Source organism: Eutrigla gurnardus (assembly GCF_963514095.1).
Source record: "Eutrigla gurnardus genome assembly, chromosome: 5".
Classification (NCBI taxonomy): Eukaryota; Metazoa; Chordata; class Actinopteri; order Perciformes; family Triglidae; genus Eutrigla; species Eutrigla gurnardus.
The window spans coordinates 29263858-29278332 of record NC_139919.1 but is presented as its reverse complement, the minus strand read 5'-3'; the positions used below and the strand labels follow the sequence as shown (position 1 = coordinate 29278332).

Genomic DNA, 14475 nt, shown 5'->3' with positions numbered 1-14475 from the left:
AATAAAGAGAATAAGATGAACCTGGTCACACATGTCATTTATTTTGCTATTAAATTCAACAACTCTGGGAAAGAGTTTGTGATGAAAGTTCAAAACAACGTCATTATAAAAGCTGCATGAACTTCAATCATTGTTCCCGTTCTTGAAGTACTTTAAACTAGAAAGTATTGAATGAGATATCTCTGTGCCTTTTTATAATAACACTTGTAATAATTAAAACATTTTAAAAAAGATTTAAAACTTGTCAGGCTACCTTCGAGTTCAGAGGTGGGAACTTAAAAAGTACAAATTCTTCCTTACTGTACTTTTCGGGTATCTGTACTTTTACTTTAAAAAAACTGCCAATAGAAATGTCCTACATAGGGATACTTTATATTTTGAGTACATTTCAGAATCTGTACTTTCTCACTTTTACTTGAGTAAAGAAGTTGTAGCAGTAGTACTGTTGAACATATCTGTACTTCTACTTGAGTGTATAACGTGTGTCCTATTTGACTCCTCTGTTCACGATTCAAAGCTGCATCCAACTAACTTAACAACTTCTATCTTTGGACAGTTTTCCTCCAGAAACATCTGCGGCGTCTCAAATTCCATAAAGGTTCGGTAAGAGATTTTCTTTCTTTTTTTCCAAACCTAATTTGAGTTCGTAATACATAGAGTTAGCCACATGGGGGAGCTGTGGTGCTGTATTGGGGCCACTGCCTCTTCGTGTAGCACACAAACAGAGAGAGAGAGGCCTGGACACATTGAAAATTCATGACATGCACTTCTCAACTTGTGCGAGATACACAGCCGAGTATAATGAGCTAAAAGCCGAGCGGCTGACTTCCATCACTTCATGTCTCTTTGGGCTCCGCGTGTGAAACTCTAAACTCCCGGCGTCATCATTTAAATAGAAATTACCGGCACAGCTGTGGCTGCGACGCCACGGCGAGGAAGACGGAAGACGTCGGAAGCAAACAAACAGTTGGCCTGCTCGTAGTCACGATAACGAGCTGCAGCTGAATTCATGCATGTAGCTTCGCTGCATTTAAGCCCTTAATTACATTTTATCTTCACGTCTCCACACTTTTCTTTTTGTCATTCAATTCTTCATCAACTCATCCTACAATTGTTCTTTTAATTCTACCACATCTTTGGTTTTCTCTCCCTCTCTCTCTCCAATCATGTCTCTCTGTGTCTGACCTAGATTTGGACGGCCTTTTCTTACACACACACACACACACACACACACACACACATACACACACACACACATACACACACCTACACACACACACACACACACAGCGTTCCCGCAGGTGTTTAAAATCCTTGAAAATTGGTTGAATTTTGATGCGGTGTGTTTTTTTTTTTAAGATCCGGAGACGTCTGGAATATTGATTCGTGAGGTTTTTGAAAATGGCTGGAATTCATCAAGGTCATGAAACGGCACTTTTTTTTTCAGATGGCGTCGCTCACGGCGAGGCAGCAGTTTTTTTTTTTTTAATTCCCATCATGCTCTCTGCTTAACTCTCTCGTCTTCATCCGAGGCTGCTGTTTTGTACTTGCCGCCTGTGATGCAGAGTAGTGCTGGCATGTTGCCCCGGACCAGACCAAAATACACACACACACACACACACACACACACACACACACACACACACACACACACAGCCCCCGCAGTGTGTCTTCAAAACATTACTTCCGATACATTTGGACTTCTCGCGTTCCTCCCGTCAGGAGTAAAAAACAAAAAACAAAACATGCATGCCTTTCCAGCGTGGGATACTTCAACAAGAGGAGAGGACGGTGATGTCATCACCGCGGTGCCATAGTTACGGCTACGGCACACGCCAGGGCGACAAGTTCCAACCATCTGGTGGATCATTATTCATAGCGAGGTGTAAACAGTGAAACGTGCCGGCGGGCATGTGTCGTACGGCGGGGAGGGAGGAGGAACGGCGGGCTGCTAAACTGTTAGCGACACAAAGGTGAAGGGTTCGAACCACCGGGACTTCCTGCTTCGGTGCCTCTCTACGATGTGACGCCAAATTACAGCGTGCAAACCAAGAAAAGTGATGTAACGTAAACGTTGTTACTTTCTAACAGACAGAGGAGGTGAATAGATGGATCTCTCTCGTTGCTTCACGGGAAGGCAGAAAGGTTTGGAGGCTACAAAGGAGTCGCTGTTTGGACTCCCGGGACTATATTTAGTCCAGGTGCAGCATAGCGGAGACGCTGACCACACACTGGATTATAGATCCAGGACTTCAGCAGGCGGCCCGGCTGGAGCCGGACTCTGAAAGGTTTTGCAGAGTCATTCTTCTGCAACTCCTCGGTGATTCACATCCAAGCCGACACTGAAGTGCCTTAAACTGTCATTCTCTCTGCTGGCCACCAGGGGGCGACTCCTCTCTGGTTGTATAGAAGTCTATGTGAAAATGGTCCTACTTCTCTCTGCTGGCCACCAGGGGGCGACTCCTCTCTGGTTGTATAGAAGTCTATGAGAAAATGGTCCTACTTCTCTCTGCTGGCCACCAGGGGGCGACTCCTCTCTGGTTGTATAGAAGTCTATGAGAAAATGGTCCTACTTCTCTCTGCTGGCCACCAGGGGGCGACTCCTCTCTGGTTGTATAGAAGTCTATGAGAAAATGGTCCTACTTCTCTCTTGATGTATTATCTCAGTAAACATTGTAAACATGAGTTTATGGTCTCAATCTCTAGTTTCAAGTCTTCTTCAATCCAGCATGATGTTCATTTAGTACATTATGGTCCATTTAGAGTCCACCAGACCAGGAAGCAGGGGATGCTTTAGGGGGCGGGGCTTACCTGCTGATTGACAGGTCGTTACCATGCTACCAATGCTAGTTAGCTACTAAGATGACACTTATAACACTTAGCTGTAAAGTTGACCTTGAATTATGAAGCTAACTTTGTTAGTGACTTTACACCAGAATCCACATGGATCCAGATCCAGTAAGGGTGCTGCTCTGCTGCTGTGTGTTCATCAGATCCACCCGTCGCTCCTCCACAGTCCAAATATGGTCACTTACTTCACTGGTTGCAAGAAACAGGTGACGTCACCATGACGACGGCCACTTCTTATATACAGACTATGGTTGGGACAGAAATATGCGACGTGTTTTTCAGTTTTACCTCCAAGTGAAATGACTTTGTATTTGTTTCCAACCTTTCATTGCTTGTTGTTCTTTTGGATGTTGGCCGAAAAAAACAGAACCAGGTTGGACTAAACCAGTTTCCTTTAAAATAGTTAAGCATCCGTGTGACGACACAATACCGAACAGTACTTCAACAAATCCGAACACTGGTGAAAACAAATCCTCTCGGAGCCGAGGAGGAGGACTCTTCACGTTTGTGCTGAATGGAGACCTGGTGGGACCAGAATCAAACCGGTTCTGTCCAGTAATGCCTGGGAGCTGCTGCTTCCTCCTTCACTTTGGATGAGTCACATTCTGTGTGTGGAAAACATGCCGGCCTTCTTCCTGAGAAGTTCTCTGGTTCTGTTTCTGTTGCTCGCCGAGTTACTGAGAAACTGAGTTTCCCTCAAACGTACGATTCCACGGCCGCTGGTCGACACTGCCGGCATTCAGACCGGCCTCGACGGAATAAACAGAAACGATGCTCCTCTAACAGCCGGGGCCACGGCCGCCATAAAGGCTCCTCTGTCATCTTCAATGTACACACAGATTATCCACGGAAGGTTCTCAAGGATGACTTTTACACTAAATACATTCAAATAGAAGGCAAAGCAAGTTCAATTAAATTCAAATGTAATCAAATCAAATGTATTTTATCACGAATATCAGGGAGGGAGACAATAATTCACCATATTATCCCTCTTATTATGAAAATATGCTTAAAACTATTAAAACAAAAACACGATTAAACATGCTGAAATCACTTTACATTTTGTTATGAAACAAATATTTTTATTACGGACATTTTTTTGTGAAAAACAATAAAATAATAATGAGATAAATCTTTCAAAAACTATGCAATTTTTAAATCTGGCTCTATTTTTAACTTCTTTTGTACGATCGAAAGCTAAACCGCTTTTTCAAGTCAATAATCTGAAATTCACTACGATAATTTTTATTTTATTTTTTTATCGCGATCCACTTTAAACGCAGTCCTAGCTAGCTGCGCCACGTTACTACCAACGAACCCTGCAAACCGAACAAAGAACCGCCAGTGCTCGGTTTTATCGAGTCACTGTGAGATTCCCAACTGCTGAGTGCTAAAAGTGAACTTACACGTCAGACACGTGCACTGTGACGTAAACCCTTTAAAATACTTTTTTTTCCCGTTAAGTGACACATTTCAGGGGGAAATGACGTCGTAGGTTCGGATCCGTGCAGGTTGTTGTGAAATGTGTGCGGTGAGTCTCTTCTTCAGCCATCCACTCTGCATGCGTGCGCGTGCGCGTGCACGTGCGCGCCCCCTCCCTGCCTCCACCTCTGCCTGCCTGCTTGTCAGCCCGACTCGACCACGTAGCAGCTTCCTGGCAGCCGCTCGCGTCTCCTCTCTGACACGCTCAGTCGGGACCGGGAGCCCATGCAGAACCACGTAGCACCGGATCTGGGATTTTAACCACCATGGATCTCTTTGAATTCGACTTTTTCAGAGACTGGGAGCTCGAACAACCATGGTAAGTCTTCACTGCCGTTGTGATCTTTTTATTCTCATTTTATGATGAGGAGTTTCATGTTTTAAAGAGGGATGAACGGACCTGGCATCCCCTCCTCTGCTGCTTTTGTGTGAAATGGAGGGTTAAATTGTATGCTTTTTGGGGAAGGGGGTTCAGCGGAGGAGAGGCAACCAAAGTCCCGGAGAGATCGTGCAGACCGTCTTTCTTTGTCACCGTAAAAAAAAAAAGAAAAGCTGCCGTTGTTGCTGCTTGAGACGAACCGGGAGGCTCCGCGTGCGCACGTAGCATGCAAAACACACACACGCACGCGCATGCATGCATGCAAACACGCGCCGGGCTATTACTGTCTCATTGTGATATTAAGGAATGTTTGATTTGAACGCGAGCCCGCACCGGAGCGGTGACACGGCGGTACGGTGATACGTCACGCGGAGCAGAGTGGACGTCAGGTCACGCTCAAGTTTGACAGTTCAGCCCCCCCCCCCCCCCCCCCCCCCCAAATAAAAAATCCGATCCGAGGCCAGTCCACGTGAGTCCGGCAGCCTCCAGGTGCTGCGCAGGTGTTGTTTCCGGGACCTTTAACGTGAGCCCTCAGTGTGTGTGTTTGCGTTAAAAAGCACGTTGCGTCTCCTCTTTGTTGCTCCGCTGCGCTGAAACCTGAAAAGGAAGTGTTGTAAAAATCTCAGCTCCTCTCAGGATGAACAGCTTTCCTGTTTTAAATCTCTGTTTGTTGGGTTTCATGTGAAGACTTCACCTCTTTTTCTGGCGTTTTAAAGACTGAAGTGATGAATTTGTTGTTGAGACAAACTGATCGAAGTGTAATTTTGTTGTTCTGAGTTTGTCCACTAGAGGGCACTGACAGGATGATTTTTAAAGATTCACATCTCGGTCACAATTTAAAAATATAAATGTGTGCTTTAATCTGAAAATGAATTATTGGATGCATCCATGCTGTGTGATATACAGTGAAGTACTTGTACATGCAGTGAAGTACTTGTACATACAGTGAAGTACTTGTACATACAGTGAAGTACTTGTACATGCAGTGAAGTACTTGTACGCGCAGTAAAGACTTGCAGTGCTTTAACCGAAACATGTTTGAGGTCTTTTATGATTAATTTATTACGACGTTGATTGGTGGAGAACTCAGAATCCAGAGACCAGTTTGGACACTGGTCGCACTGGCCGGCTCCCAGTTTAGAGCGAACGGAGTGCAATTATATAGAGCTTTTATATATATATATATATATATATATATATATATATATATATGTTTATATACCTCTGAGTGAATTGAATTGAACACTTATACAGCTTGTTCATGCAGATATTTAGTCGATGCTGATCTTTATGTGAGGAAACCATGAAGTGCATCTTGAGATCGATGGATGAAGGAGGCACTCCGGTCCAGGATAAAGCCTGGAGTCGGCTGTATTTGTAGGTGTGTTGTGTATCGTAGCAGGAACAGGGAGACTTGGCAACCATGATGCTGTTTTGAATTCCAGCGGGGAGAATGTGAAAGAGGAAGTGACACGCGGTGGCGTCCCTCAGCAGCCACCGTAGACCGCCGACAGACCGGAGCCCCGGAGCCAGGTACTTAACCCCCCGCTGCTGGAGTGGAGCCACTCAGGGCTCAACAGCAAGCTCTGGGGTTACACATGTAACAGCACCGCTGTCAGCTGGTCATGATGGGATGTTAGCCTCACACAGAGAAGAGAAATTCCTGCTTCGTTACAGGAAAGAATAGCTGATTGTGGTGAATATCAATTATCGGGATAATTAAATATATCGTCACAAGTTATTTTAAAAAGCTGCCAGGTTCACAGTCATGGTAGAGACGTGAAACATAGAGCCAGACTGAAACAAATATAAGATACTAAAATACAAGCTTCATCTTTATTAATGTGGGTAGACCATAGGATATGTGATCATCTTCTACCCACTGAAAATGTTTGTTTCTCGGCTCAATCTAACGTGATTCCAGTACGTGAGTGTCATTTTGATCGGGGTAATATTGATAATCGTGACATGGAAAGGATGGTATCGTCCCGTGTCAATCATCATCTTAGCATCGGACGTTTGCTCAAAAACCTAAAGCAATTTTTTGTGTTTTTATGTCGGTTTTAGATGATATGACAGTAAACATGCGATGCCACAAGATAAATCTGAGAGGTCACAAGATGAAAAAACGAATATGAAAGAAGAACAAACATTGTTTTGCTGCAGAGAACCAGCGTTTATCCAGGTCCAGGTGGGAACGCGTAGATTATTTCCAAGCTCTCCACAAAACTCTCACTATATTACAACAACACTTGGTGGATTCCTGTCATTTATAGCAGTGGCCATGTGGTGGCGCATTAAAATCAGGAAGTAATTTTAGCTAAACAGTCATGAAGCGTCTTCTCAAAGTTCATTTTTCAGTAGATGTGGTTCTCCGTCTCAAACATCTCCCTGAACAGATATTACACCACCGGGACCGCTGAAGAAGATTTCAATATGAACATTTAATATCCAGTTAAAGTTCCCATCATGGACCCCCATATGATGATGATGATGATGCTCCTCCTATGATGCGTCCGCCGCCGTCTTTGATGCGTCCGCTGACGTCTCGCCGCTGATAAAATTTAAAATGGACTCAAGCGTCCGAGATCAGGAGGAGGAGGAGGAGGACGCTTCTCCACCAGAATGAGAGAGTTCTTTATTCTTATTTTTCCTCCAATTCTTTTTTACAGGCATAAAAGCTGACACCTTCAATAGAAGCCGTGAAAATCAGTCAGATCGGAGTTAAAAGTCTTGTCAGTCGCCATTGATGTGCGTCTCCTATTTGACAGTGGATTTCCCTTTTTTCTTTTTTAAGGGGAAAAAGAAACAAGAGAGAGAGAAAACAATCTCGAAGCTCCCCGCGTCTTTGTTAAATCTGAACGAATCCAACACTGTAGGTCTCCTCCTCCTCCTCCTCCTGGAGAAAATACCCTTTCATCTCCACTCCTCTTTGTTCCTCCTCCTCCTCCTCCTCCCGTCTCACCCCTTGTTTCATTCTCCCGCTCGTGAGATCTGAAGGCTTTTGTATAATTGTAATAGGCCTCGCATTGAATGCGCTGCACTCCTCGCTTGTAATTGCCCATCATGTAGCCGGCTAATCATGGCGGGGGGAATCTGGGGGAGATCGCTTTGACTGTTAATTGACACTGATGGTGATTGGTTGAACCATTTAAGTAGTTAATTAGGGAATTGATTACACATATCGTCGGCATAGAATTATACGATTCCAGCTGTGTTTTTTTTTTTGGAGCTTAAAAAGTTCACATCTGGGGGGGGGGAGACACTTTAGTATTATTATCAATATTATTATTATGACTGCACATCTTTGATTTTTTTCTTTTTTATGCTGTTTTAACATGAAAATATATGATTCCAGATCATAAAAATCAAACCTCTGGGGGATAAGCCCCCCAAGTAGAGAAGATGACAGAGTCAATTTACAGTCCGATATTCAATCTGCCGTCGATCTCAGCTCTCAAGCAGCTCGCTCACACGTGTGACGCTCAATACGCACCAAAAACTCATTCATCGCTCCCGAAATACCCGTCCTCGCCCTCGGATGGAGGCCTCGGCGTTGCCAAGAACCAGCTCCCGCTTGAGGACACTTCACACCAGCAGCAGCATCATCATCAGCCGCCCAGAGGCTGTGAAAGGAAGCGTCCCCGAACTGCCAAGAATTCTGCACACAAATGGAGAGAAAAACAACGGAGGAGCAGATAATAGTGAAGGAAGCGTTCAATCTGGGAGGAATCCTTTCTGTGTGATCCTGGTGGTACAATTATCCTCAGTGCTGCACAACGGGAGCTCAGTCAGCAGGTGTGAAGATCACCTGAGGCCGCTGTCGCTGGCCGTGGTTCTGAAAACCTTTCCTTTAGAAGTAAAATCACTATAAGTATAGATACATTCAAATATTCACTAAAGGAAGAAATCCAAGCTGATAAAGAAAAAAATAAACCAAAAAACGAATTTCAGTCACATTTTTAGAAAGAATGAAAAAAGATCCTATCAGAGAAACCTTGAATAATTGTCAGGAGGGTCGCAAAGAATAATTATTTCCATCGTTGATGAATCTGCAAATTGCTTGTCGAATTAAACAAAAATGAATTCTGATACAATCCAACATATTTTCTACTTTTAGCTCCTTTTTGGTCTCCTCCAACTCTAGCTGATAAATGCCCCACATTGTTCACCAGCTAGCTGCTAACTTCATCTGCTGTTTTTAATCACATTAATTCAAACGGACTACTACACCCCCTGTGGTCAAACACTCTCATTGCACCCTATTTTCTCCCTGATGATGCTACACTGTTGATCAACAAATTCATGTTGGTATCGGCAGGAGGAAGGCTAGTTAACGTTAGCTGTTAGCAGCCGGTGGGCATCACAGCATTAATAGAGGTTGAGATACATCATGATGCATTCAAGCTCTGTAAAAATCAGTTCCTAACAGTAGCTCTACATCGTTAAAAATACAAGTTTCCTTTCATGCAAGCAAATATTTAATTAAAACTACGATAACTAAAGGCTTGTTTTTAACACGCTGGTATCTGGGATCGGTTTCGGGAAGGACCAAAGTGATTTTGGAGGAGGCCGGTGATTCTCGGTGGGTTGGTCACCACACGTGACAATTTTCACACTACAGTCCGTCAACCCGATGCTAATAAAAAACATATTGATTAGAGCGGCTTAAACAAAGTATCTCCAGATTTCCCAAAAGGCTCCAGTTTCATGTGGTTTTGATGTGTTCCAGAAGTATTTATTCATTCCGGGCCAGAGAGTAATTGTGAAGACCGCAGACTGAGACCGAACTTTCCTTGCGAAGCTGCAATGGATGTAATATTATACACATGTGTCTTCCCAGCTGTTTATACAATTTAACAAGGTACTAATAATGAGACAGAATCTCTAAATCAAGTTAAATCAGTTTACTTTGGGGTTTAGATCCGGTTTCATTGCAACTCGATGCGAGGGTTGTAAACAACGAGTTCAAGTATCACATCTGTGACATATTAGGATTTTTCTTTTTTTTTTAAAAGCATCCACCAAAATCTCAACAGGAGATGAAATCTCAACTAAATTCCTATAGTATGATTACATACAGACCAAGAAGTGGATGTTGTCATGGTGACATCACACGTTGGTTTGTGGATTAGTTTTGAAGCCACAAGTTCGGCATTTTGGATTTTTTTGCAACCAGTGAAGGAAGTGACCATAATCGGACTGTGGAGGATCTGGATCCATGTGGATTGTGGTGTGAAGCTGCTAACAAAAGTTAGCTTCTGTAATTCAAGGTCAACTTTACAGCTAAGTTTTAAAGTCATCTTAATAGCAAACTAGCATTGGTAGTGTGGTAGCGAGCTGTCAATCAGCAGATAAGCCCCGCCCCCTAAAGCATCCCCTGCTTTCTGCTCTGTTGGACTCTAAATGGACCTGTCAATCAGCAGGTAAGCCCCGCCCCCAAAAGCATCCCCTGCTTTCTGGTCTGGTGGACTCTAAATGGACCATAATGTACTAAATGAACATCATGCTGGATTGAAGAAGACTTGAAACTAGAGATTGAGACCATAAACTCTTCCATGCTATCAGACTTCTTCATGCATCCAGAGGATTTGCCCCCTGGTGGCCAGCAGAGAGAATGCAGGTTTAAGGCACTTCAGCTTTTGCTTTACTTTTCCCAACCAAAAGTTGCTGCCTGTTTTTTCAACACGAAATAAAAGATATCTATAGAAAGAGAAGTAAAGTAACTGAAACAGTGCTGTCAGTTATCAAAGTTGTGGAAAAGATAATAAAAATAATTCATAATTAGGGAAATGCCTTTTAGCAAATTGTTCAACATCAGACATCACATCACCCAAATATTTCATTTTTTATGCTTTTGAGTCAGACAGAGGTCAACTGTTAAAACTTTATTGTTGAGTAAATCTCAACCTCCGAGCTGCGGCTGAGAGTCTGAGACATTTTTAAGTTTTGCATTTATTCCACATAAAGAGTGAAATGCCATCTGTTCAGTTCCTTAAGTGTCTTATAAGGAAATAAAATAGCAACCATCTGGACGGGAGATCAAATCCTCACAACATTTATCCTCATCAGTGAGATTCGGCTGGAGATGTGAGGCGAGCTCTGCCCACCTTCACTTCCTGTGAGCGGTTGGCCTGGAAAAAAGGGGAATATTGGCATCCCTTAATATAACATAAACTAGTGATTGTGATTAAACTCTTTATCAAAGTCATTACGACGCTCGTCTGATCCGAGGGGTCTTGCTCTTCTGTATGTTTTGTATAGATTTATATATTAATGGAAGCTTTTAACATTGACTTCTGTGCCTTTTGAAGAAAGTCTAATCCAGCCAAGAAGGTCTCCGATAACTCAGAGTCATAATTCTCTCATAGCCGAGGAAAATAAATGTACTTCACCTTTACTAAATGCTAAAAACTTTTTTATTCTACACGTTTGTCAGAAACGTCCTTGGATTATCACCATATTTGTAGAGAAATTGCTTTGATTTTATTCAACGTTTCTTCAACGGAAGTATAGAAAACTTGTTTAAGTGATATTAAATAGCAAGTTCTCTTTGGCACAACTGTAGCTCTTGGCACGTATATATCATGAAACATACGACACAAACAATAATATCAAACCTCGGCAGAATGGTATGATGGTAAAGTTCTAGAATAAAGATTCTCCCAGTGTGGGATACGACCATCCACGTCTGAATCCTGTGACTTCCTCAGCCAATAATTGGCGCCTCGGCAGGATCGGGTATGTTCTGTTATATGCCACGTTCCCAGAGCATCAACTTCACCTTGTCAAAGGTTACAAAGCCTCTAGTTGGAGAAATGATGAAATTTAATAATCCCCAGGCAAGAGAGAGAAGAGCTGAGTGTCGGTAACCCAGAACCAGGAAATATCACAAGTTCTCCAGAAAAACTATCTCCTTCCACAGGTACCTGGGCACAGGTGTGACTCTGGAAACCAGATCAGATTGGACCCTCTTTATTAAGTATCTCTTACGTATCTCTTTATGAAAGCAGACCGGCGGAGTCGAGAGCCATTTAAAAACATCTCACGCCGAAGCTGCCGACTTAGCAAATACGCTGAAACGTGGAGATTGTTTGCCGTTGTTGAGATCTTATTTCCAGTAAAAACTCCTCCTCGTCAATACATGTGACTGAAAGTCTAAACTACTAATGAGACTATAAAGTAGGAGAGCGTTCGTAAGCGTAGCGGATGTTCCCCATGGGATCACATCACTGCTCTAATATTGGCAGAGTTTCCCACCTTTTAATACCTGTAATTATCGGTGTAATTATTGCTCCAGAGAGTTTTTTATGTCCTTTCTTTTCTTTTTAAAGATTTGTTTTGGGTGTTTTTCTTTATCGGAGTTCACACAGTGGACAGATAAGATTTTTTTTGTAGCACAAAAGTGATGTGAAAATAACCATAAATAGTAAATAATAAAATCAGAAATGTATCAGATATGAGGTGCATGATGGCAATTTGTGATTTTAATGTAATTTGTAAAACGGTTTGCAATGTAATTGAATTACGGTCGGGTCAAATTAGTTCACGAAGAGCCCGCTTTTGTTTGTTTAAAAACAAATTAAGAATTACCTCAATTAGTTAAAGCATTAACTAAGTATTTGCTTGAAGTCGTCTTCCATAATTTATGAAATGCTGAATTAGTTAACGATAGTACAGCGTTCGCCCTCCAGCACGAATGTGTCACGCTGATGTAATGATGTGATTCTCTGTGATAACGTGTTGTTGTTGTTGACCTTCCATCGCGGCTCGTATACCACCTTTAATTATAATAATAATACAAATAATTATAACAATCTGAGACGATATCTTTCATAAACACTTCTAACCGCTGAGCTTTATTAAAAAAACATTCATAGGCAGACACAAGTCGTGACTGGGTTAGGCCTATCAGCAGGAGTGTGTGTGTGTGTGTGTGTGTGTGTGTGTGTGTGTGTGTGTGTGTGTGTGTGTGTGTGTGTGTGTGTGTGTGTGTGTGTGTGTGTGTGTGTGTGTGTGTGTGTGTGTGTGTGTGTGTGTGTGTGTGTGGAGGGTTCAGAGAATGAGAGAGAGAGAGCGAGAGTCTTGGCAGTCAACACCAGGTAGCTTCTGCCCTCCTGCCCCCGAGATACCGAGACAATACACTCACACACACACTCTCTCACACACACACACACACACACACACACACACACACACACACACACACTCTCTCACACACACACACACCAGGCCCCGAGGTTGGCAGAGCCATCTGCCAAGAGGAGCACGGTGCTGAGGAATGATAACGCACAAACACACACAGAAACAACACACTGCCTTGAACCCAGCGCTCTCGTAGTTCGCTCCTCTCCGCGGTAGTTGGCAGTAAATAAATTCCTGATATCTACTTTGTGACGGCATATATGTGTGTGTGTGTGTGTGTGTGTGTGTGTGTGTGTGTGTGTGTGTGTGTGTGTGTGTGTGTGTGTGTGTGTGTGTGTGTGTGTGTGTGTGTGTGTGTGTGTGTGTGTGTGTGTGTTTATTTATTTTAAAGACTTACATACAGACATGTTGGAGGCCTTTCTAGCTGTCTGTTAGAGGGATGTTTTAGAAGGTGAAGCCAAAGCTGAAGTGCCTTAAACTGTCATTCTCTCTGCTGACCACCAGGGACCGACTCCTCTCTGGTTGTATAGAAGTCTATGAGAAAATGGTCCTACTTCTCTCTGCTGGCCACCAGGGGGCGACTCCTCTCTAGTTGTATAGAAGTCTATGAGAAAATGGTCCTACTTCTCTCTGCTGGCCACCAGGGGGCGACTCCTCTCTGGTTGTATAGAAGTCTATGAGAAAATGGTCCTACTTCTCTCTGCTGGCCACCAGGGGGCGACTCCTCTCTGGTGGTATAGAAGTCTATGAGAAAATGGTCCTACTTCTCTCTTGATGTATTATCTCAGTAAACATTGTAAACATGAGTTTATGGTCTCAATCTCTAGTTTCAAGTCTTCTTCAATCCAGCATGATGTTAATTTAGTACATTATGGTCCATTTAGAGTCCACCAGACCAGAAAGCAGGGGATGCTTTAGGGGGCGGGGCTTACCTTCTGATTGACAGGTCGCTACCACGCTACCAATGCTAGTTAGCTACTGAGATGACTTTAACACTTAGCTGTAAAGTTGAACCTTGAATTATGAAGCTAACTCAGTGAGCAGCTTCACACCAGAATCCAGATGGATCCAGATCCAGTAAGGTTGCTGCTCAGCTGGCTTGTGTTCATCAGATCCAGCCATCGCAGTCCAAATATGGTCACTTCCTTTGTTGGTTGCAAAACATCTAAAATGCCGACCTCAAGGCTTCAAAACCATCATCCACAAACCAATGGATGACGTCACCATGACAATGGCCACTTCTTATATAACCCATTTGCAACAATGCGATACACAAATACAAAAATAAAAAGCGCTCAATCAGCAATTTAATTCAAATTAATAGGACACATGACTTTCAGTGTGCGTTTGACGGCGGCAGCATTTGAGAGAAAAGAAGAGACGGACAGCTAGAGCTAGTTAGCCTCAGAGGACAGTAGATTAAACACTAAATATAAAAAATAAATAAATGATGAAACTGAATTTGGAAGCAGGGTGATGTTGAGGAAGTGCGAGACGGAGACGGCTAATGACGTAGCTTTTTTCCAAGCCAAGGCCAATTTACTGCGAGGCTTGGAAAAGGTCATCTCCTACACGGAGGCCTGTCTGTGACAAATTACATTATTTACAGGAGCAGGAAG

The 14475-nt window shown here is 43.1% G+C and overlaps 1 protein-coding gene across 1 annotated transcript in view; it reads left to right on the top strand.

Annotated features, from left to right (window-relative positions):
• Positions 1–4555: 4555 nt before the first annotated feature.
• aff2 (AF4/FMR2 family, member 2) overlaps positions 4556–14475 on the top strand; it is a 127388-nt gene continuing 117468 nt past the window's right edge. The window contains 1 exon segment of the mRNA XM_084009454.1: positions 4556–4651. Coding sequence (XP_083865580.1) covers positions 4599–4651 — 53 coding nt within the window. The 5' untranslated portion in view covers positions 4556–4598.